Here is a 25,097-nt window from a genome sequence, read left to right as displayed (position 1 = left end):
CCAAGCCTCTGAGAAAAGCAGCAAATCCTCAAATTTTGAGATGCCGGAAACGGCGAATATTTGGCATTTTTACTTGATAATTGATTTAAACAATTAATTGATTGTCCAAATTATTTCAGCCCTTTTAATGAGCGGTTATATCGTGAGCCTTTAGTGGGCATTCATGCCGAGAAGAGTCCCGAATTCCCAGTTTGAGTATCAGAATTTGTGAATTCAAAGACTTACCAGACGGCACAATGGTTTATAATACTCTGATGCAGGTTTTTACAACTCTAAAGTTGAAAACTTTAGAGTTGTACTCTGCCTTATTGCTCAACAATACAACTACGTGGCGAAAATCTGATTGTTTGTCATGCATTTGAAGGGACAAACTTAAAGTTTTGATTCAAAATATTGACTGATATCGAGTCTGAAAAATAGACACCAATTATTACACAGTTGTCTAAGGGATTTAACAAGAAAACACCGGTGCATTTATGACAATTGGAGACACCAAACACACTTTGTATAAAGAAACAAAAATGACTCAAATATTATGTTATTCTACTTAATACTTCATTAAAATGTTAAAGATTTAAGTATTTAAGTGCAAACTTTTCTTTCTGCCTTCATGTAACAATACCAAACATTTATGTGCACTCAGTTTCCAGAAACCACACCCTGCAAAACACTTTCAAAAGGTTTTATACTGAAAAACTTACAAAATCTCACTTGAACTATACCTTAAACTAGTTTTTTGTATCAGCACTGATTTTCTTTTTTTAAATGCTTTGAAATGCAATATAAAATATATTTAGGGTTTATATAAAATATGTTACAGTTTCTTTCTCTTGTTTGTGGCACTTTGCACTGAGAAAACAGACAACGGGTGAAAATTACACAAATTCAATTTTACTCTAGAAGTAAAGATATCCAAAAACGTATCATTTTAAAACTTCCCAGACCCAACATATAGATGTGGGTCTTTCTTGTCAGGCTAGTCTTCACTCTGTGCAGCTTTAGAAACCATATGGTCTCCATCCTGATTTTTGGCAGAAAAACTTTCAGTTTCAGAGTTCAGGCTTTATCAGCCATCTCTCGTCTTTCGTTTGACATTTAAAGACATTTTAGACATTTAGCCTATCTTTGTATCTACAGAATACTGTTCCTGACATTTTCTGAGCACCACCAACACATGAAACCAACAATGAGTGTAAAGACAACCACAACCACCTTATTCCAGCTGTAATGAAACATAACATTTTTTTACAGAAGATAAATAGAGATAAAGAGTGCAAGGAGTGGAAATAAGAGTCGACAGAAGATTAAATAAAAACAGGAATGTTGGTGCAGTTAGAGGCCAAGACACCTGACAGTAGGGCGTGATGGAGCACAGAGTGTTCAGGTGAAGGCAGAAAAGAAGGAAGTAAAGTCTTAGTGAAACATGGAGCTTTGAGAGGCTGCAACGGGCGTTTCTGATGTGGCAACGTGGACAGATTGGGTTAATTTCCTGTTCACATACTGATTTAACCTCAGCAGTGCAGGGACACATCTCACACACACACACACACACACACACACACACACACACACACACACACACACACACACACACACACACATGCCATGTTTGGTAAGATGCTTTAACCACACACTCCTACAGATGCATCATGGGTATTACAGGGTCCAATGAGGGGTTAGTTTCCACAAAGTTATACAGTACAGTGAAGTCCAAAGTTTGAGTGCACTGACCACGTCTGTTTCTGTATAACTGACATTAACCATAACCATGACTACAAAAAGATAACATAACATGCCAGGTTGTAAAACACTGAAATTTCCCTTTAATATTATTTATAATACTGTACATTGCTACTTGGAGAGCTTCTTTATTTGGTCATTTGGTTTTATTTGCATTTAAGTGTAAAATGACACTGATTGTGACACCGTACCGTACCAGTGACATGTCATGTCGTTGCTCACAGGTCGCGTATCTCTTAGGACTATTCAAAGTACGAGGAATATTTGGGTGGAGTTGGCAGAGCTTCCTTGCTGTCTGTTTGTCAGGTGCCACCCAGCACTTGACTGGTTTGAATTGTTGTAAATGGCCTTGTTGATTCTTATTCTTTTGTGTTCTCATTGATTTGTTGTTTCTCTAAATTTGTCCCAGACATTCAAACATCTATTTTTCAATTCATTACATATTTATGGCATTTCTCTTTGCATTTCTTTTGTAGTACAACCGTAACTCGAGACTAGAAGCATTTCAAGATCTCCTGCAATAAGAGTTCAATGGCCAGGCTATAGCATGCACCAGATGCACCAAAACATAAGAAGTAGTTAAGCTACAGTAGCACGTATGTGAGATTTAATGCTGCTTTTCTGGAACCACCGGTTTACTTGCTTTCTCACGTCTGTGCAACCTTGTGGGTGGCTGCTTTCACTGTTTTTAAGTGCCACGCTTTCATGGGATCTGCTATGAACTAACCTAATTCTTCTCAGCAATGTGGAAGAATCACGGTTCCCCTGTGGTGGCGATGGCACAGAACACCAGTAGTCATTAACCTCAGGTATTGATGGTGATGTAATAGCTTTGTTTACCTCCCTAGTGTATCCATAATGGGCTGTGATGGACAAACAAACCTGTTAAAATAATGTCTTAAAAAAATATGGACACATTTCTCAACTTTTTCCATCAAGTCATTTAATCACTTATTCAGTTGACAATGAAAATGAATCTGCACTTTTTATAACCAGTTAATCTTCATCAAGTAATGACAAAAATATCTAGTTCCAAATTCTCGGATGTTAGGTTTTGTTTTCTCACTATAAATGATTTATCTTTGGGTTTTCGGCTTTTGGTCACAGAAAGAACATTTGATATTCAATATTAAAAGTAGAAAATGTAGTTACATACAACAAAATGAAGAAGAAAGCATTTTCTGCACTTCTACCAGTTGGATGGACTAAGAATCAACCAATTAAAATGTAGAAATGTGTTTGTATTGTATATTGTAAAGAATGTGGCTGGGGAAAGGGAAGTTTGGGGTCCCCTGCTGGAGCTGCTGCCCCCGCAACCCGACCCTGGATAAGCGGATGACGGTGGGTGGATGGATGGATAGATGGATGGATGGATGGGTGGGTGGGTGGGTGGGTGGGTGGGTTTGTATCGTGGTTTGAAAGATTTCAGGAACATGTCCAGTGTAAAAAAGCCATGAGTGAAGCAGCCAGGGAGTTGAGTGGAAACACAAGCAGGAAGTCATCCCTGGAACCACCTCTGTTTTTAGGGTTTTATCACTCAAGATGTACCTGCAGTGCTTTTGTGCTCACGAGTGTTACAGTTAGAGAAAGTGAAGCTGTTGTCACCTGGTTGGACATTTGGCCTGTGACAGAACGGAAGAGACAGAGAGTAAGGGAAGGAAGAAGTTTGTGAGGAGAGTTAGAAATTGACTGGGACGAGCGGCTTCTCAACAGCTGTTTCCTGTTTTCATCTCACTTTTCCAGCCGTTAGCGTTTTGGTGGGATGTGAAGGGAGGTGTACGTGTGTGTGTTAGGGGTGCGGGGGTGTTTCGAACATTATTCCTCTGGTATCTGGCCAGGTAATCAAAATTTATCTTCCTCCACATAGGGGAATTCCTGTGAAATTGATTGTTAGAGCTTCTTTCTCTAAGTTTGACCTTTTTGTTTCTTACTCTTTTCATTTAGTTTTTGTGTTGGTTTTTTTACACAAAGTAAAAATTTTAATCCTGTGACGTAATTTAATTTAATGAAATAAATGAGTCATTGTCATAAAGGCACAGTTCCTATAAATAATTGATAACTTAGATTGCAGCACTTTAAATTTAAAGGGGTGATAGAATGCAAAACCGATTTTACCCTGTCATAGTTGAATAACGACAGTTCGGTGGGTAAATAGGACATACATAGAAGCTCAAAGTCCCACTGACACCCCTTTACTATGAAAATCTCATATTTTGAAACTGCCGCTGAAAACGGGCGAATCCCAACAAAGCTGGAAGTTGACGTCAACCTCCCAAAAACCGGAGCCTTTGTCAGCCCATGGGTGTATTAAGAGAACGGTCACGCCCCAACATTTACATAGGCTACACAACTGACCTGAGATCAGGTAGTCTTCCGAATCTAGGTTGCGCAGATCTCTGCTATTCCATTACAAAATTCACTTCTGAAACTTTTTTATGCGAGAAATCAACTATGTAAAGCTCAAATATGGGCCGTTTTACGAAAATTTATGGCTAATTGCAAATTTTGTCCGACTGTGTGTCGGAGTTCAGCGCCGGTGCTGCCTGTGTTGCTGCCTCGCCGCCCGGGCCTGCCTCCCTTCACGGCCTGCTCTGAGCTCGATTGAGCTCCGTTACGACTGGCAGCCCACAGCACTCCATACCTGCGCAAAGTCACCGGATTTTGGCAAATGGACTACTACACGCCGGTGCTCTGACAGAGCTCCAGGGCCTGCAGCTCCCCTCTTCCTAATGCCAGGTGTGTGTGAGTGAGAGCGCGGTCAGAGAGCTTGTTACGCCAGCAATCTCTTATAATGTGTGTAATTATAATGTGTTGAGTTATTTAAACAAACGATCGGTGAAATACACGCCTCTTGTCCGCGAGTCTCATTGATAGAGCCTGCGGCTGGATGGAGCTCACAAAAATTCATTAACTTGAAATCGGACACCGTTGTTAGCTTTATAAGACATTTAGTTAGATGTTGTATAACTGGCTTGATGAAATTCAAACTGTAAATATACTTGGAATTACGCCGAAAATGAAGCTAACTATCCGTGATTTGTAGCTACACACAGCTAGGATTGAAGGGACAGTCGCAGCTAACGAAACCCTTACAGCTCACAAATATTCATTAACTTGAAATCGGACACCGTTGTTAGCTTTATAAAACATTTAGTTAGAAGTTGTATAACTGGCGTGACAAAATTCAAACTGTAAATATACTCAAATTACGACCAAAAATGACGCTAGCTAAGTAGCCGCAATCTTGTACACATAGGATTGTAGGGACTGTCGCAGCTAACAAAACCCTTACAGCTCACAAATATTCATTAACTTGAAATTGGACACCGTTGTAAGCTTTATAATATTATATAGAGAATATAATAATATAATATTTGTAGCTACACATAGATAGGATTGAAGGGACAGTCGCAGCTAACAAAACACCTAGCTAAACTTCACAAATATTAATTAACTTGAAATTGGACACCGTTGTAAGCTTTATAAGACATTTAGTTATATGTTGTATAGCTAAGTGGCGTGACATTGTGTGTAACATGTGGTAAGAGATTGCTGGTGTAACAAGCTCGCTGACCGCGCTCTCACTCTCCCACAACGGGCCATTTAGCTAGCAGGAAGAGGGGAGTTAGAGGCACTGGAGCTCTGTCAGGGCTGCCAGCCTAACGGAGCTCACAGCAGGCCGGCCTCTGTGAAGGAAGGCAGGCCGGGCGGCGAGGCAGCAGCACCGCCGCTTAAGTCCGACGCACAGTCTTACCATATTTGCAATTGGCCTTCAATTTTCGTAAAACGGCCCATATTTGAGCTTTATATAGTTGATTTCTCACATAAAAAAGTCTCAGAAGTGAATTTGGTAATGAAACATTGCAGTGTCTGGAATATGAGATTCTGTCACTTCTCTAATGTGTGTGTATTGGGGATTCGCTCAACCAATCAGCGCGCATCTCTAATGTCTGCCTATGGCAATTCGCTCAACCAATCAGCGCGCAGCTCATCTAAATATTCACGAGCGTACCATATTTGGAAGAAAAGCTCTTGTTACAAATAGGGCCAAAACACAGAGATGCATAAGGGCCAATAAAATATCAACCAGGCCATTTTCAGCCCAACCAATGTTACATACCCCATTAGGAGACCATAAGGAACAGTGTGAAATACTCCATATAATCATTCTATCACCCCTTTAAAGCAGCTCCATGATCACAGAGGCCAGACTGTGGTGTGGGCTTTATCTCTTATTCTTGTTGGCAAGTAATCACATAGTCAGTATGGATAAGCAAGTACATGATTAGTGTAAACAGATAAGTCACATGACAGCCCATGTTCAGCAAAGAAAAGTCTTACTAACTAAGGGCAAAATAGCAATAAACAAGTAGAAAAATACATACAAAACATCTTTAAACCTGTCAATCTTTATATTTAAAATATAATGCCAACTACCTTTTTTGAAGCTCCTTTTTTTTTTTTTTTTTTTTTTTTAAACAACAAAAAAAACAACTGGATCCTACATTTCCCATAATGCAATGCAACCTACAAGCATCTTTATTTATACTCAGCACCCCCCCGTCCCTGTCCCAAGCTCATCACTCTAATTCCACATCTTCAACACTTGTAGTCTCCAAGTCCAAAGTTGACAAAGCTCGTCCAGAGCCACAGAGACAACATTGTAGAACTGTTTTCACAGGTTCAATAGTAATCACTGTGACGAGTTAACTGACTATTCATGTGAAAAGTTTATAAATTCAGATTATTCCATAAAAGTTACACAGGTATAAGGGTGAAGGGTCCCACATGTTGTTGTTTTATTGGTGGCTAATTTAACACTTAGCCAAAGACAGCTGTTGGAAATGAGCCTTTTGTCAGTGCTGTTGATCAATATGCAAATAAAATACTGAGGGAACATGTAAGGGACAGGATTGGGGATATATCCACGGTCTTTTCAACAGATGGTTGTTTAAAGGTCGTTACTGTCAGCGAGGATTGGCCCTGTGACCTTTTTGAGAACATGGTCTGTTACTCCTCGCCCCTCCTTGGTTGTCCTTACGTCACCGTCCCCTCAGCAGGATCTGTCTGCTTCCTCAGCACTCTGCTCTCTGCACTGTTTATCTGAGCCCTCGATGCGACCTGACCCGGCCGCGCTGCTGTTTGTATTTCTGCAAACGGCCGGGGCCCCCAGGAGCCACGCAGCCGGGATGGGAGATAAGGATCCCATACTGCTGCATTACTGACATGTTGAGTCATCACATGCTGGGGTCCTGTGGGGGGGCAGCTCAAATCAGGGTCTTCATGTTTACATTTCAGGATTTCTGATGACTTTAGGTGTGCAAACACAACGTTAATTTGTCTTCTTCAGTCGGAATTGTATGGGTTAAGTTTTCCTTGTTGTTGCATTTGTTGTGTTGGTATCATTTAGGTTCAGTGTTGTTACATAACTAGCCAACCAAGACTTTTAAACACAAGTAACATGGGGTCAGAAACAGCTCGCTTACTGGACTTTTAATAACCTGTCGTCCTGCCCGATTGCAGATTTTTGGCAGCAGGGAAAAGGTCAAAACTAATCTGATTCCAGTTCCTGTAACTTAAGCTCAGCATGATATATTTCATTTTATTTTATTATGTAATATTTTCCAAGGAGCAGGACAGCTGCTTAGTAGAAATGAAAAAAAACAACAACAACAAAGCAACAAAAACAAGCAAAAAAAACTGTCAATCCTCATTTTCCTCTTTTAAAAGTATGTAAAGTTTACAATTTGACTTCTAACTAGGAAAGCCTCACTAGCTATGTTTCCATCTACACATTTGTATGCGATTTAAGAGATATTGAATGAAAAATGCCTTATGGAAACAGTAAAATTCAATTGAATTTCATGAATATCGACTCAAAGTTGAATACGTTCAGTCTCATCTGATTTTCTTTTGATCGATGTACGGCTTATGCGATAAACGCGGATGGAAACATTTGCCGTATAAATAATAAATTGCTATTAAGTTTGGTTGGAACCGGAGGGCCATGATTTATCTGGGTGAAGGGACGGGCCAATACAATTACACAACAGGTCAAATCCGAAAATGCTTCAATCTAAGGGTTTCCGTGAAGTATTTTTAAACCACGATCTCCCAGAACAGTTTGGAGCGCTCTCGTTCCCACGCCACAAGCCGCCTCCATTGTACGTTCATCTGCATCATCATAGCAATGTGTTGATAACGTTGTTGTTTTGATATTATAGCTTGATATATCGCTATCAGCTGGCACATAAGCACTATTTTTTGTAAATGTCAGCTAGAATGTTGTGCAATTCAGTGCGAAAATGAATGGAAACACCATAAAATATCTCAAATCAATTCAATATACCAATTTGAGCGCAAAACAGCATTTGACGTCATTATGCACAGGTTTTTATTCGCTTTAAAGCTGTTGGATGGAAACACACTTTCACCGGCTTTGTTCACATGAGTTGTTTTTAACGAACTTGACAAGTGGATGGAAACTTAGTGACTGAGGTCAATATTTGTGTTCATGTCCAGATGGGCTCCAACAACAGAGTTACAGACTTACAACAAGTAACACAAAACATCTCACAAAATCAAATTTAAACAGCGAGTATCGACTCTAGAGGCATAATGAGAGAAACAAAATATCTCCTCTTTGCTTTCTGACCACGGTGGGAAATCTGTAGCAGGAAAAGTTAACCCTCTACTTGATTTCATGTTGTTTATGGAGGAGAACCAGGAAATTAGTCGGGGGAAATGCAACGCTACCAAGCCACGGCCAAGCGGACCAATCACAGTTTTTGTAGTCTGCGTGGCCGCGACGTGTACTTACATTTCAGGCTACGGCGTAGGGTCCGTATCTCCACATACCGACGTACATACCCACGGCGTCGATTTAACGCAGAAGCATAAATTGGCCTTAAGAATCATATAAAGTTTAGAACTTTAGAAATGACCTAAAAAGCCAGCTTAAAGACGGCCAAAGAGCATTCTGAAACCCTAAGTAAGGCTATAAAACAATGATATAAATCATTCGTGGCCAGAGGAGAAAGCAAAGAGTTTCTGAAGCAGGATATTAGGGCTGTGTATTGGCGATACACGTATTACGATACACGGGTCACGATTCAATATATTGCAGTATATTTCGATACTGTGTGTAAGGCGATATATTGGGATTTTTTTAAAAGTATAATTTTAGAAAAACTAATATTTAAAAAAAGACATGATGTTCAAGTCAAAGAAGTTTACTTTAGGTAAACAATTCAGTACACAGACAATCAAACTGCCAGTTTGGGATTGTGGTTTACAGGTTCTTAGTGAGCAAATCTTTATATGCTAAAGTAGGCCAAAGTTCAGCCATAGCTACATTGTTAGCTTCTAGCACAAAGTCAGGCACTGCTAGGCACTGTTAGGCAAGGACACTAGTGGTGCGTCTCAGCATAGCCATCTAGTGGTAGGGGGTTTAAACACAACATAAACGTGAACTACTGTTCTACATGAATATTTTTGAACATGACATTTTTCTCACACCCCTATAAGATATGCCAACTTTTTTTTAAATTTATTTGCTGAAGTTTCTTTGTTGTAAACTGAAGACTCATGTCTTCTACTTCATATATTGGGTGTCTTAGTGGCGTCGCAGTTACGTGGCATACCATAATACCCAAGTTTTGGGTACCATTGCTGCATGTCATACCTCCTTCTCTTCTATGTTTCCTGTAAATAATCCTAAAAACTACTTTATATTCTTTCTTTCTCTTCCCAATAAAAACCTAGCCCATTTCCTCCACTTCCTCCACTTCCTCCTCTGTTTGCTTCTGAGGTTTTTGAGTTAATACATCCTCTCTTCCTCTGCTTTCCTACTACTTCCCTAATCTACTCTGGATATAATAATATAGTCAAAGGAATATTTTGTTCCATCTCTTGTTGGCTTTATCTGCCTTTGACTGTCCTCCTTCTTTTAATTTGCGTGTAATTGTTGATGATGTAGGAATTTGAGCCTACATTAGAATACATTAAGTTTCGTCGGGAAAGTCTGCTGGCAGTCTTCTCTGTCTTTTTATGATCTCTGTTTTTGGTTTGAGGTTCTGAGGCCGAGCTCACTTTTGGATGCCGTCTCTTTTCAATACAGGACACAGCGTCTCTCTCTCTACTTAGTAGTGACAATAAATTAAATGTAGGTGGTGGTACCGATGTTGTAGAAGTCCTGAGCTGCCTTTAGGATGATGTGTGTGTGTGTGTGTGTGTGTGTGTGTGTGTGTGTGTGGGGAAACATCAGGCTTTGCTCTATTTTCAGCTGTCGGAAATTACGTTTTGGGTGAGGCAGTTTTCTGTTAGAAACGCACTAATTTAGTTCAACATGATGAAAGTTTTGCCCACGGGACAAATGCACGGAAGAGGACACGCACAATGACGGCCCTTGTATTCGTTTTTCTTTGCTGGCGTTATCATGTCTGCCCTCAGTCCTCTGTTGATGTGAGCTCTGTTCAGATGGAGTAAGAGCAGCTCCAGTATCTGTCTACTGTCTGTGCACAAAATTCTTTGCATCAAAGCTTTGTTTAATCCACATAACTATATATAGCCCACTGTGTTTCGCACGGATTATTATTACTGTCACACAACGTGCTTACGAGCTGTGGACAGGTGATGTGAAGAAGAAGGCGCGGATTGCTAATGGAGGGAAGAAAGTAGCCAGAAGAGAATCGACAGGCCAGAGAAAATGAAAGAAAGTGTCCAAAGTTTGGGATAATTTCAAGCTAAAGCAAAACAAAAACTCTGTACAGTGTGTCTTTAGTTAAACCGACCTAGCTTACCACACTAGCATGATGTCAATGCCTCAGCATTTCTGCAGAAACCTGACTAAGACCTGTCTTATTTTTCTGTATATTTATTATAGCTCTTTAGTAAAGCAATATCTGATATCTCAATTAATTGATGGAATAATTGGTAGAATACTCTACTAATGAAATCATCGATAGCTGCAGCCCTAATCCCCACTTGGTCGTGACTGATTAAGCTATTTGCCTTTTCCCAACCTCTAAAAAAAACCAGAGGTTTCTTTATTTTCTGGCTTTGCAACATGCTGATTTGATTACTTGCTAAATGCATTGGAAAATTGACGTATACAGTGTTACCTCCTGAGCTGAATCAGAATTGTGTCTTCAGGTCAATTAAAGGTCCCATGACATGGTGCTCTTTGGATGCTTTTATATAGACCTTAGTGGTCCCCTAATACTGTATCAGAAGTCTCTTTCCCGAAATTCAGCTTTGCTGCAGAACTACAGCCACTAGAGCCAGTCCCACAATGAGCTTTCCTTAGGATGTGCCATTTCTGTGTCTGTAGCTATTAAGGAGGAGAGGGGGGGGGCAAGGTGGAGGGTGGGGGTGTGGCCTTGACCAACTGCCACTTTGCTCGTTTGAAAGCCATGATGTCTCTCTCTTGAGTGGGCCAAATTCTCTGGGCGGGCAAAGCAGAGAAAGGGGAGGTAACCTTGCTCCTTATGACCTCATAAGGAGAAGATTCCAGATCGGCCCATCTGAGCTTTCATTTTCTCAAAGGCAGAGCAGGATACCCAGGGCTCGGTTTACACCTATCACCATTTCTAGCCACTGGGGGACCATAGGCAGGCTGGGGGAACACACATTAATGTTAAAAAACCTCATAAAGTGAAATTTTCATGCCATGGGACCTTTTAAGTTACTAGATGACAGTGTAAACAATTAGCCTGGCTCCGCCCTCCTCAATTTTCATTTTCCTTCAGTACGTGGTCTGGGTTTGCGCTATATTCGCGGGTTTTCTCCGGCCAAATCTTTACCTGTCCAATCAGCGAACAGAGGGAGTGGCTGGGAACAATGACATTGAGGTTGTGCGCTAGTTTGAGTTGTAGTTCCGTAATGGCGGCGGAGAAAGATGCAAGCAAAGCCATTCGGTCCGTTGTGGCAACGCTGCCAAATATCCAGAAGTTAAAGCCCAAGCAAGAACAATGTTTGCTGAGTTGTGTTGGTGGCCATGATGTTATGGCCTTCCTCCCCACAGTGTTCGTGAAAAGTTAGATTTTCCAGCTCGCTCTGTTAGTGGTGAAGGAGTTGGCTAAGGCTAGCGATGCTAAGCCGATAGTTGTTGTTGACCAAATGTTAGCGATTGGTTAAGGCAGATCCAGAGTGGCTCTGGGCAGATCCTTCAAGGAAGTTAAAGCTTGTCAATGGAGAGTGGCCAGACTCTCTGTACAAATGAAATGTACCAGAGTCTGGTAGGACCAGGCTAGTAAACAATTCCCTCATTTGTTACATTTCAGTTTTGCTGTGTAAAATAGAGGCACTCGTTTCTCTTTTTTCTATTTTTTTCCTTTAAAGTCAGTGTTATGAGTGTCGTAATGTTTCTGTGGTGATGGGTGTAACCAGACAAATTCTGATTTCAGTGCTCATGAAGCGTGTAGGCTTCATGACTCTGGATCTGATATAGTATCAGATATTAATCTAGTTTAGATCAGAACTGAAACAACAAGACCTCATGTAGCTCTTTGTTTTTGACACTAACAAAAAAAAAAACTTAGATGCAAGTGTAATGTGAAAGGCAAAAGTCAGAGTTTGGATAATCAGCCAGAAAACGCTCTGTTACTGCCTTCACTGACAGATTCCTGTTAAATGTTACTACGCTCCCAGCCTCCTCCTGCCCAAAGGGTAAAACACGCGAGAAAAAAAAGAGTGAACAGAAGAGGCACAAAGGTTGCAGGTGAGATTAAAAACAAACGGTGGAGGTCCTTTTTAAAAACGTCTGAGGCTGAAAGAGAGAGTGTCGGTGTGTAAGCGTGTCCTCCTCCTCTGAGCTGCTGGCGCAGAGTGTGAGGTTTCCATGGAGCCTGAACAAAGCCATCTGGACTGAGGAATGTTGTTGGGAACGCTCCCCGTTACACACTGGAGAACCAATGGTGTGGGGGTCCTGATAAGAGCAGAGAGAGAGAGCTTTTGTGTTTCTACTCTTCTGAGAACCTCACGTGTTTCCAGGGAAGATGCATGAAGAAAAATCCTTATTTTCACCTCTCTTCACTTCTTCAAAGAGTTGGTTTAGGATTCAAATTTTTACAACATGTTATGTGGTTTAGTTTTTGGTGGTTTTAATCTCATTCTTGTGAATTTTACCAGTGCTTTACTTGCATGTGCCACAATATTTGTTTAAGCACGTCCAGACCTTTTAATTCATGTTGTTTGTCTTCTAATATTCACCCATCTAGTCTATCTTAAAGAGGCCATGGGAAGTTTTCTTGTAAACAAACAAAAGTTATGTTTACATTCAGTGAAAAATACATCATGTGTGTGTATCCTTGAGCAGTGCATTCCCTTGCTCATTTTACATTTGTATATATACATTTATAAAAAAAAATGTAAGTCTTTTGAATCCAGTTTACATCTATGTTTACTATTTGAGCTTGCAGTCTTTTATCATGAGTTTTTATCTTGGCTGGCACACTGCAGCATATTTTTGGCGTCTACTGTAACATGGGAATAGGGGGAATAGTGTGACACAATTGGTAGGACATGCAATAGTTTGCATGCATGCATGCGTCCTCATGTCCATAAAGTTAGGATACAAAAAAAAGTAACTGTATTCCCTTAAAGTTACAAAAAATAAGACTTAATTAAACATTTAATAAAAACATTATTAGCAGGATTACAATTTTAAATTGCATTTTATAATGAAGGAACATGCAACATTAAAGCTATAGTGCATAGTTTCTGCCGCCCCCATGAGGAATTCTAAGTAATGACAACAAAACTGACGGCGTTTTATGTGAAAATCATAAATATACAGGATTTTATTTGTAAAACTTGTCAATTTTACGGAGGCTCCATTGTACATTAACCAAAACGAAGCAAAGGGGAAGTAGCTCTACTTCAAGTGTTGGCTCAAAATAATGTGAAAAATTATCAAAAGTGGTTAAAGGATCTAACAAATGATGAAGAGGACTGAGTACTCCCTGAAAGAAACCTCACAACTTGTTTAGTCTGAGCTCAATTTTGTGAAGACAATGAAATACTGTGATTTATATATGTACAAAAGATGGTTTTATGTCTGAGAAGTGTTTATTATGGATCCCGTGTAACTTCTAGGCAAGTCCCGCCCTACGAAGCAGCTCGATTGGTTGGGGTTAGGCATTGACCTTGAGTGGTTAAGGTTAGGATAGCCGATTGGTCAGGGGATAAGACCCAGCGGCGTCGGACTGGGGGGAAAAAGGGGACTGAGTACCCAGGGCCCTCATGTGAGGAAGGCCCAGAAAGATGCTAGAATGAATAGCTGTGGATGTGGGGAGCGGCCCATAGAAAATGCCTTTCTACAGGGCCCAATATTTTGTGCTACACCCCTGATAGGACCTGAACAAATCGGGTTACGTTACCTTGCGTAAGCACGGCCAATAGTGTGTGAATGCTACTGAAGGGCGGGTCTTGCCTAGAAGTTGCGTGGGTTCCATAATAACGCGTCTGAGAAAGTATTCTCTGTGATTTGTGTTTGTTTGTGCCTCAGTGTGAGCTTTGGTTGACATGTTTGTCATTGTTGTATATGCATGGACACATGTATGTGTAAGACGATTCTAATAAATATATTGTTTGAAAAGTGGTTAAAGGCAGAGAGAGAATAGAAATGGTAGAAATCGCACAGCACATAGTGGAGAGATGGATAATGGTGAAAAAAATGGTGGGGGGAGGGGAGTGTGAGGAGCAGCTGCTGCTAGTTTACCCTATTGTGTGTGTGTGTGTGTGTGTGTGTGTGTGTGTGTGTAATTTGCACCTTCTGTCTCACACAATAACTCAAACTGCCTCATGTACACTAATTAGCATGAATCCAAACGACTGAAATGAAATAGAATTCAATTCAAACAGAACATTTGAATAATCGATTAGTCGAGTAATCAACTAATTATGTCAGCTCTTTTGTTTGTGTCAGATTGTGCCAATTTATTCCGTTCTCCTGGCAACAGGACTTAACAACAACTCGATCAGCTGATTGAGTCAACTTCTCCAACACTTTGTTCCAGAGCCTGATATCTTCACAACTTTATGCCAGATTGCCATTGATTCCCTGTGTATATTAATGATCCCTAGAGAATACATCCAAATGTTTTTGCTGATCCCATGACGTTGCTGCTAACACCATCGGGCTAAGATGTCTATTTGTACACAGGAAATACTAATGAATAGAGTGCTCACTACTACGCGTTTACATTAAGTACATTATTCCTGTTTACATTAAGTAATCATTTAGCAATTACTGTACACTTGTGTCTACCACAAGTATATATATATAGTCATATAATACATATATATTATTTATTATATATATACATGGCATATTATATCCCTATATTTTAATTTCTGCACTTTTATGTCTTTGATTCTCTTTTTTTTTTTTTACTTATGTGATTTTCCTTTTACACCTATTTAATGAGCATTATTGGAGGGAGCCTGAGATCTAAGAATGCCATTGCCAGTGACTGCTTCTCTCTGTTATGCTTAGTGCTACGTTTACACGTGGGCGGCTATTTTCATAAACGGACATTTCAACCTCTCCGTTTTCAAGAATAACATCATGCACAGCTGTCAGTTTTCAGAAAAGTGTTTGTTTACATGTACCCGTGCCGTCAATGCCGTCAAGAGCACGCCAGACCTGTAGGTGGCAGAGTAACGAGAAGCTCAAGCCCACGTTAGCCAATCAGAATCCCGGAAATAGCAATGAATCACGAATCACTTCCTCTTTCTCTCTCTTGGCTGCCTAAACCTCCATTTGTCTCAGTTTACATGCAAACGTGCAAACGAAGATTTCAAAAATTTCCGGAGTTTTTAGAAAGACTCGGTTTCAGAGGCGAATTCTCCGTTTGCGTGTAAACGACGGGCACAAACGAAGGGAAATGTCGTTTGTAAAATTAACCATGTACGTGTAAACAGGGTCTATGACAAAAAAAACTTGGAACTCGAAAGTTTACATTATCAAAATGTACATGATCAAGAATATCAAGGCTGTACATGTATTTACTTGATGTTTCTGAAGTAGCTCCAATAGAAACCGCTCATCAGTACCAGTATTTCTCTTTCACCTTTTGATTTGAAATACAGTCCCACCCCACCACAAAGCACTGTGTCTGTGATTTATATGTTGGAATCAAGAAAGCCTCATGTGACTCCAGAACATTTGGCCATTCAGTTGATCTACTTCTTCTCAGCATGCGTTGGACAGAATCCAATGAACGTTTCTAAATAAGCTGTTTGCCATTTTAAGAGATGAACACAGCTTCTTTCTTTTTTTTTGTTGGTTTCATGTGTGATTGACAAACCAATCACACAAATGATGGGGCTTTTTGCTGGGATGGTATTTAACTGAAAGGTTTTGGTTGACAAAATGATAATTGCTCACAGAACAGGGTAGATTCTCATAACTTAGAAATAATGAAGACCTGCATGTAAGGATTTTCCCCCCCCATAATTGGTATGTAGCCTTTTGAGTACAACTTCAAACATCTTGACTTTTTTTTTTTTTTTGGACGTCTCCCTGTTTTAGCACCAGAGACGTTCATATTTAACTACAAATAACACCGTAGAATTACTCCTGCTCACTGTGCTCTGCTGCTCTGTGGATGGCAGCTTCCACCACTTTGGTCAAGACTGAAATATCTCAAGAAGTATTGAGTCAATTGCCATTCAGTTTGGTACAAACACCAATCATTCCCAGAGCATAAATTCCAACATCTTTTGACTTTTCCTCTGACTTTTGACCTTTGTGATTTTGAAATGTCAGCATCCAAATGAATTGTAATAACTTTGATCCCTTAACTTACTAAAGACATCCCAGCCTCAGACTAAGATGGTGAACATGGTCAACATTTGGCATGCTTAATGTGAGTGAAAGCATGTTAGTGCTGATGTTAGCCTTTAGACGAAAACACTTCCTCACAGGGCTGCTGGCGCACATAGTTTCATCTCTAAACAAACAGGAGTGTTGTCTAATTTTACAGACAACATGTTGGGCTGCATAAATTTAGATTTAGATGGGAATCTTGATTTGGCAGCACAACAAATGTCACAAGTGATATATTAAACAAACAAGGATGTCTCATGCATCTACATTCCAAAAAAAGAAAAAATCTCTGGTCCCATGAGCTTTTGTTTTTAGAAACAAACCGATCTGTTTTTACACCTACTGCTTTGTTCCCACCCGTTAGCCAGGATGTATGGATACTTAAAGGTTTTCCACTTGCATTTTCTGACCAGACAAACTGTGTTTTTACAGAAGTCGTTTGACCATTGTACACTGTTTCCTTGACAGGTTTTCTTGTCAGTTAAACGGGAGGGAAAATCTTGAGAGACAAACCAGTTTACACGTTAAAGACTTTCTTGTTGAGAAAATGTCACCATCCTCAAAACGCTGCATTTACCCACAAAATCAGTAAAAGAAACCGCTGAGTTTCAAAAATGAAAAACTGTAATCAGTGTCAGAAGCCATGGGAATCCGCTCTGTAATTCAGTTAGTTTTGGAAAAACTTGCTCACAACATGTTTTCTCAGTGTTGCCCTGTTAAATCTGATCCTCAGTGGACACACTGGTCATGAAGCTGTGAGAACGGGATGACATAACTGGGAGAAAAAAAATATCTGTTGTTCTAAAGTCAGAGAACACAACGAATCAGAATTATAAGTTGCCAAGTCTTGAGAACATTTGACTTTGACCTAAATGTCAGGAAAATAGCCGTGGTCTACGCATAAATGCACACTTTAGGTTGCTGCCATTTTACATAAGATGTTTCAGGGTCTTTGTTACATTTATTGCCTCGGCAAATAGAAAAATGAATCAAACTATCATTAAGCAAAGTCTGCAACTCAAGAAGCGAGGAGTAAGCAGGAATAGAAAGGCATTTCAAAATGAACAATTCGTTGGATGCACAAGAATACAGAATACCAAAGAGATTTATGTAGTCCTGCTGTTCCTTTTTTCTCCTTACAGACAGGAGGTTCGAGAGAACTGCGTTCGCTGGAGAAAGAGGTTCACCTTTGTGTCTAAAATGAGCGCCAATCCGCACACCGGCGTCCTGGATCCTTCAGTCTGCAGGGTGTCCGTTAGGAAGGTAAGACTCTCAGAAGTGCCCTCAAGTTAATCAATACAGTGTCTTTACTACAAAAGACACTGTAATACAGTGTCTTTACTTTAATACGTGTTTGGGATTTGAACTGAAATAAGAGAAATCTACATTCCTGTTGAGTCAGAACATACAGTAATGTGGCTGTAGACCTGTTTTACTTGAGTGCTGTCATTATTTGCTGTTGTGAAGGATGCGATAGTTATAAATAATATTATTTACCCATTCATTGTCGTTAGTAAAAAAAAGAAAAGAAAAGGGAAATAGTTTTGGCCCCAAAAGAGGAAGAATAAAAATATTCAAACTTCCATTTAGTCAATGTCCCCACAGTGTCGCATGACAGGGGAGAATACTGTTGGAACTTGGATTTTTGAATTTGAAAAAGCATATGGGACCCTCAATCATTATTGAAGCACAATGGTGCAATGTGCCTCTGCATATTGAGTTAGTGTGTTTATCTTTGGGCCCTCTGCACTCTGCTCAGTGGTTAGATTGAAGAGGTTTAACTGTGATTTGTCAGCCCATAGTATGTTCAGCTGACATTCCAACAGTGCTATCCCTAGACTAACCTTCTATTTATCTTGTTTGAAGAAGAGCTTTGCTGAAGCAACATGTTGCCTGTTAACTCCAGCTTGTTATACGCTGAATTATTGTGCACTTTAAACTGAAATGGGAACCAAACTTGTAAACAGTAGTGTACCATTTTAATGGATACCTGCCATCCAGTAATGTTTCATTGCAATGGTATAATGTAATGAATCAGCCGAGGTGATTTACAGGTCAAAAGATGTTAAAATGTCTAGGTTATAAATAGAGATGGCCCGATACCATTTTTTGCTTCCCGATACCGATTCTGATACCTGAACTTGCATATCGGCCGATACCGAGTACCGATCCGATACCAGTGTGTCAAATATTTGATTATGTTTTAACAACTGTATACTACTATCCCTGTATGGATGTGATATTCATCATCATCATCATCATCATCATCATCATCATCATCATCTTTATTCAGGACACACATAAAAAATGGTCTATAGCACAATACAAAAGACACAAATACAAGATAAAACACATACAATAAGAAATGACTACAACAGTCAGAATTCCACAATACACAAAAAAGGTTTTCAGATATTAGCATATAGAGTAAAACGCCAATGGTTCCACAATCTCGAAGTGAACCTAACCGCACTCAATGCAGGGTTTACAAGTGTTGCAATGATGCTGTTAAATGACTCAGTTGGTCTACACATACATCTGTACATGAGATTCCTGAGTACAGCAGGACAGGTGGATACATCAACACTTACAAACATTTGGCTTGCACTGCTCCATCGTGGCATTTTAAGCAGCAGCCTCATACCATCATTATATGCCACATTGAGTTTCTGCATACTGCTTTTATTATAGCGCCGCCACAGGTGGGCAGTGTACATTTGAGCACAAAAAGCTTTAAAAAGTGTGGTCTTCACAGATATTATTTCTATCTTTGTTGTTAAACTCTTTGTGAAACATGAACAAACACAAACATTGAAGGCCACAGAAGTTTATTTTATCATTATGACAGTCAGTTATAATGGAAAAAGAACATAAATAAACTACTTTAACGTAGATTTTCTTTAGGGCTTTATTACGTGGTATCGGATCGGTGCATAAACTCCAGTACTTCCCGATACTGATACCAGCGTTTTAGGCAGTATCGGAGCTGATAGCGATACTGGTATCTCTAGTTCTAAACATCGTCATGTATCCTATTGATGAAGAGAGAACCTGCTGCTATGCTCGGAGCACTAACCTGTCCGGTTAAGGATCTTCCAACAGTGTGGATCACCTGGAGCAGGCTTTTGTATATGATTTTTGCATTTGTCTTCTACAGCTTTACAACTACACCACACTACTTTGTCAAGCTGTCTACAGTGAGGAAAATAAGTATTTGAACACCCTGCTATTTTGCAAGTTCTCCCACTTGGAAATCATGGAGGGGTCTGAAATTGTCATCATAGGTGCATGTCCACTGTGAGAGACATAATCTAAAAAAAAAAAAATCCAGAAATCCCAATATGATTTTTTAACTATTTATTTGTATGATACAGCTGCAAATAAGTATTTGAACACCTGTCTATCAGCTAGAATTCTGACCCTCATAGACCTGTTAGTCTGCCTATAAAATGTCCACCTCCACTCCATTTATTATCCTAAATTAGATGCACCTGTTTGAGGTTGTTAGCTGCATAAAGACACCTGTCCACCCCATACAATCAGTAAGAATCCAACTACTAACATGGCCAAGACCAAAGAGCTGTCCAAAGACACTAGAGACAAAATTGTACACCTCCACAAGGCTGGAAAGGGCTACGGGGAAATTGCCAAGCAGCTTGGTGAAAAAAGGTCCACTGTTGGGAACAATCATTACAAAATGGAAGAAGCTAAACATGACTGTCAATCTCCCTCGGACTGGGGCTCCATGCAAGATCTCACCTCGTGGGGTCTCAATGATCCTAAGAAAGGTGAGAAATCAGCCCAGAACAACACGGGAGGAGCTGGTCAATGACCTGAAAAGAGCTGGGACCACCGTTTCCAAGGTTACTGTTGGTAATACACTAAGACGTCATGGTTTGAAATCATGCATGGCACGGAAGGTTCCCCTGCTTAAACCAGCACATGTCAAGGCCCGTCTTAAGTTTGCCAATGACCATTTGGATGATCCAGAGGAGTCATGGGAGAAAGTCTTGTGGTCAGATGAGACCAAAATAGAACTTTTTTGTCATAATTCCACTAACCGTGTTTGGAGGAAGAAGAATGATGAGTACCATCCATCCCTACTGTGAAGCATGGGGGTGGTAGCATCATGCTTTGGGGGTGTTTTGCTGCACATGGGACAGGGCGACTGCACTGTATTAAGGAGAGGATGACCGGGGCCATGTTTTGCGAGATTTTGGGGAACAACCTCCTTCCCTCAGTTAGAGCATTGAAGATGGGTCGAGGCTGGGTCTTCCAACATGACAATGACCCGAAGCACACAGCCAGGATAACCAAGGAGTGGCTCTGTAAGAAGCATATCAAGGTTCTGGCGTGGCCTAGCCAGTCTCCAGACCTAAACCCAATAGAGAATCTTTGGAGGGAGCTCAAACTCCGTGTTTCTCAGCGACAGCCCAGAAACCTGACTGATCTAGAGAAGATCTGTGTGGGGGAGTGGGCCAAAATCCCTCCTGCAGTGTGTGCAAACCTGGTGAAAAACTACAGGAAACGTTAACCTCTGTACTTGCAAAGAAAGGCTACTGTACCAAATATTAACATTGATTTTCTCAGGTGTTCAAATACTTATTTGCAGCTGTATCATACAAATAAATAGTTAAAAAATCATACATTGTGATTTCTGGATTTATTTTTTTTTTAGATTATGTCTGTCACAGTGGACATGCACCTACGATGACAATTTCAGACCCCTCCATGATTTCTAAGTGGGAGAACTTGCAAAATAGCAGGGTGTTCAAATACTTATTTTCCTCACTGTATGTCTTGGATGTCTAGATTAAATATAACCATTGTTTAACTGGTTATATTTAACCTTGTAGTTAAGACCTGCTTCACATTGAATTATATTATACACTTATATACAGCTTATTGTAGGCATCTAAAAAAAAGTGCATGTGTAGATGTCTTTTGTAGATGTCTTTTCTCTTGTGTCGATACCCAGCCCTACAGAACTGCATCTAATAACAAACTTGATTGACTAAAATAATTGTACAGACTGTTTTAGGAGGGTTGGAGAAAAATGTCTCCAGGATATTTCAGTGCAGACTTGATGCTGAAATTTCCCACGTGAAAGCCGCCTCCGTGCCATGCTCTGAGGAACCATGAGTGTAGTCTCAGCCTGTAATTTCAACTATCTTGTTGGGAGCCGTGTAATTGGAGACCACTGTAATATGAAGTTGGATCACCGGGTTCATTACTGTCTTCCTGTTTTCCCTGCAGGAACTCAAAGGAGGAAAAACATATACGAAGGTAAGAGCTTTCGTCTCCCTCTGGGTCACCTCACCTCTCACGCACATAAACACACAGAAACAGTTACAGATGAGCTCTCTGTACGTCTTAATGCCATGTCGTGTAAATATTAGCATTTCTTCCAGCGCTTGACGAGCATGCCACTAGCAGGGCGTGACAATAAATCCCAAACCTGTATTCCTTACGTTCACACTTGCCGGGAATCTGCAGAACATCCTGCCAACACCTCTCTAACCGTAACTGTAAGAGCTCCTGACAAATGAGTCATGCCTCGTCAATTAATTGCAAGGTCAAACCCCTCGTGAAGATACACTTTTGTCGATGCGTGGATGTTGTTGCCCGAGAGGAACCATTTCCTCTGTTTTCGCCCACCCTCCATTTAGGTTTCCTTTTGGCTAAATATATCCAGCTTCCCTCCTTAGAAGTTTGCTTCCTTTAAATACACACCTATGAAAACAGAAGCTCCTAAAGAAGAGGGAAACCTGAAGAATAAAGAATGGGAATATTTTAGCTTAAGAGAAGCTGCAGAGTTAATGAATAATAACATCACACATGCAGTTCAGACAAAGGCAGTTTCCATACGGCAAAAAGCTGTGAGGTTTGTTTTAGAGGTAAAGGTCATGTAGGCATAGTCCTAATCAGTGTAATTTGGGGCTGTGTATAAATCATTCTAATGCCGGGTTCAGACTACAGGATATCAGCACGATTATAGCCCGGCAGACACTGGGTGTTGGATTGGGAACGACGATGGCCGCCACAGTCGATCGTTTTGTCGCTGTGTCGTAGTGGACGTCAACTGCCGCCACAACTGGGACGCCAACAACAGAACAGCCAACAAAAAGCTGAAAGTATAGATTTTCCTTCCATGCCTTTTATCTAGTAAGCAATACAACACAGCACACATACAGAGTATTTTCTCTTTTTTTTCACGAAGTAGTGAAGCTTTTAGTTGTATTTTGGGAGGATAAATAAACAAAGGGATCACTTGTGGACCAGAACATGTAGATGTGAACCCACAAACAAATTGATCTTACAATGGGAATCCCCCTGCATTACTACCCTCCCATAGTGCTCACTGATGGGGTGTGAAAAGGACAATTTCACCCGTTTGGTGTGCCCTAGATTCCGAGGAGTCATTCCCAAAATGGGAGATCGACATTAGTCCTGTGGAGGATATTATCAGCAAACTGTTCATCAACTTCATCAAAGCCACTTTAAAAATACAGCCTTCACTCTTCAAATACGCCGCACTTTTGCTGCATAAATTGCCGATTTCTGCGCAAAATATGCGGGGCTTGCATGATTTCATAATCCCCGTATTTTCGTTGCAAAAAAGTCACATATATCTTAGCAGAAAGTTGAAAAATGTTGCGTTTACTTCACACAAGAGCAGCCATTTCCCCCTGTTGCCATGGGAACGTTATGAAGTGAGTAATTACGCAACGTGAACATCCTCGAAACGCAGGGTGTTGGGGGAATCACTTTATTTTCTCTTTTTCATCAAACCGCAGTTTTTGCAAGTTTTGCAGCAATTTTTGCAAGTTCTCGCAATTTCATCGCATAAAATTGCATAAATATCCGGCATTTTCCATCGCATTTTTTAAGAAAACGTGCCGCATAATCAAGGATTTTTGCCCGCAACAATCCCAAAAAAACTATAGAACTACTTACATGTCCCTTGTCTGCTAGCGCCACTAGCTAGCTAGTAGTAGTCGCTAGCTAAGTAGTCCTTACCTAGCTACTGCGCATGTGCGACTCCCAACAGAGATGGGATAGAAGTGAGATGTCTCACTCTGTAGCTAAAACAGAGAGCTCAACACACAGGGTGAAAAGAGGAGCTGCAGCAATGTGAAGTACAACAAAAATATTATATATATTGAAAATTAAACCATGTAAACTTATTCTGGTACAACCTCAAAATACAATTATGAACCTGAAAATGAGCATAATATGGGCTCTTTAAGATTGACGTGGGGATTTTCATCTCATACATTAAAACTTCAAAAGCTCGGGACTTTCACGATGTGAAATTGCTAGTTGGGCAAAATGATGGGTGTCGCAGAAATCTGTTGTGCCAAACGTTGCCAGTGAAGCCCTCCATTAGTGAATCTAGATTAAACTGTTCTTCTTCCTTATCCTCAGCTGGGCTTCACAGACCTCAACATGGCGGAGTTTGCGGGTTCTGGCTCCACTGTGCGCTGCTGTCTGCTGGAGGGATACGACACCAAGAACACACGGCAGGACAACTCAATACTGAAGGCAAGGAGATGGCTGTTTTATTTTACAAGTCTGTGCCCTCATGGTATAAACAAGAGTTTAATTGCATGATAAATTCTATGCCTGAAGCAAGCTTTATCATTAACCCTGAGACTTTGACCTTTTATTGATCGCTTCCACTCCACTAATGTAGTCCGAAGCGGTCCGAGTGATCAGGTAGAGGATCAATAGTCCCTTTGTCATGTAACCTTTTGTTTAAATGCTTCGGTTTTTCTGTCGAAAAGCAAATATGTTTTAGTACTTTAGTTCCATCTAGCGCTGAAACGAGAAGTCGATGAATCGATTTTTCACAGATAATTGATCATCAATTCTTTTGTAAACATTCCCTAGTTTCAGTTTCTCAGTTGTGAGGATTTGCTGCTTTTCTCTGTCTTATTTGATCGTAAACTGAATATTTTGTTGGTTTGACAAAAAAATAAATAAAACAATTTGAAGATGTCCCCTTAGCCCCCAAATCACCATTTATTCATCAGTGCTCAACACTGAAGCAGTTTAATGTCTCTGTGGGTTCTGGTTTGTTCACTCTGAAGCGCCACCCAGAGTTCCTCCACTCACACAGCTATGTAAAAACAAAGCCAAGACAGTCACGAGTAGTTTTGTCATCTCATTCCTCTGGTAGACGTCATGTTGTGTGCGTAACTCGCACGACAGTGAGCTTACTGGAAATCCACTCCAAGCTTTTCCAGTTTGTTTTTATTAAAGCTTAAGCAGCCAACAGACTGTGTTTAGTAGAAACATGTTCATCATTGCTTCCCACAACAATATAGGTCAGTTATCAAAGTTATACTGGAGTTTATAGTGATGAACACATTAATTCATCAATAATTATAATCCAGTAATAAAATAGATATAATTCTGAAATGACCAATTCTGCATAATAAGTACTTCTTTCTGATTGACATTCTGATGCTAATGCTTTGTACTTTTACTTAAATAGGATTTTGAATGCACGGCTTTTACT

The 25,097-nt window shown here is 40.3% G+C and overlaps 1 protein-coding gene across 1 annotated transcript in view; it reads left to right on the top strand.

Moving 5' to 3' along the window:
- eeig1a (estrogen-induced osteoclastogenesis regulator 1a) overlaps positions 1–25,097 on the top strand; it is a 43,725-nt gene that overhangs the window by 5,729 nt on the left and 12,899 nt on the right. Inside the window, exons 3-5 of the mRNA XM_028578664.1 lie at positions 17,716–17,836; positions 21,830–21,859; positions 24,002–24,118. Of these exons, the coding sequence (XP_028434465.1) occupies positions 17,716–17,836; positions 21,830–21,859; positions 24,002–24,118 (268 nt within the window). The remainder of the gene's footprint in view (positions 1–17,715; positions 17,837–21,829; positions 21,860–24,001; positions 24,119–25,097) is intronic.

This window comes from Perca flavescens, chromosome 5 (genome assembly GCF_004354835.1).
Source record: "Perca flavescens isolate YP-PL-M2 chromosome 5, PFLA_1.0, whole genome shotgun sequence".
In the NCBI taxonomy this organism is placed as follows: domain Eukaryota; kingdom Metazoa; phylum Chordata; class Actinopteri; order Perciformes; family Percidae; genus Perca; species Perca flavescens.
This window is presented reverse-complemented; position numbering and strand designations above follow the sequence as displayed.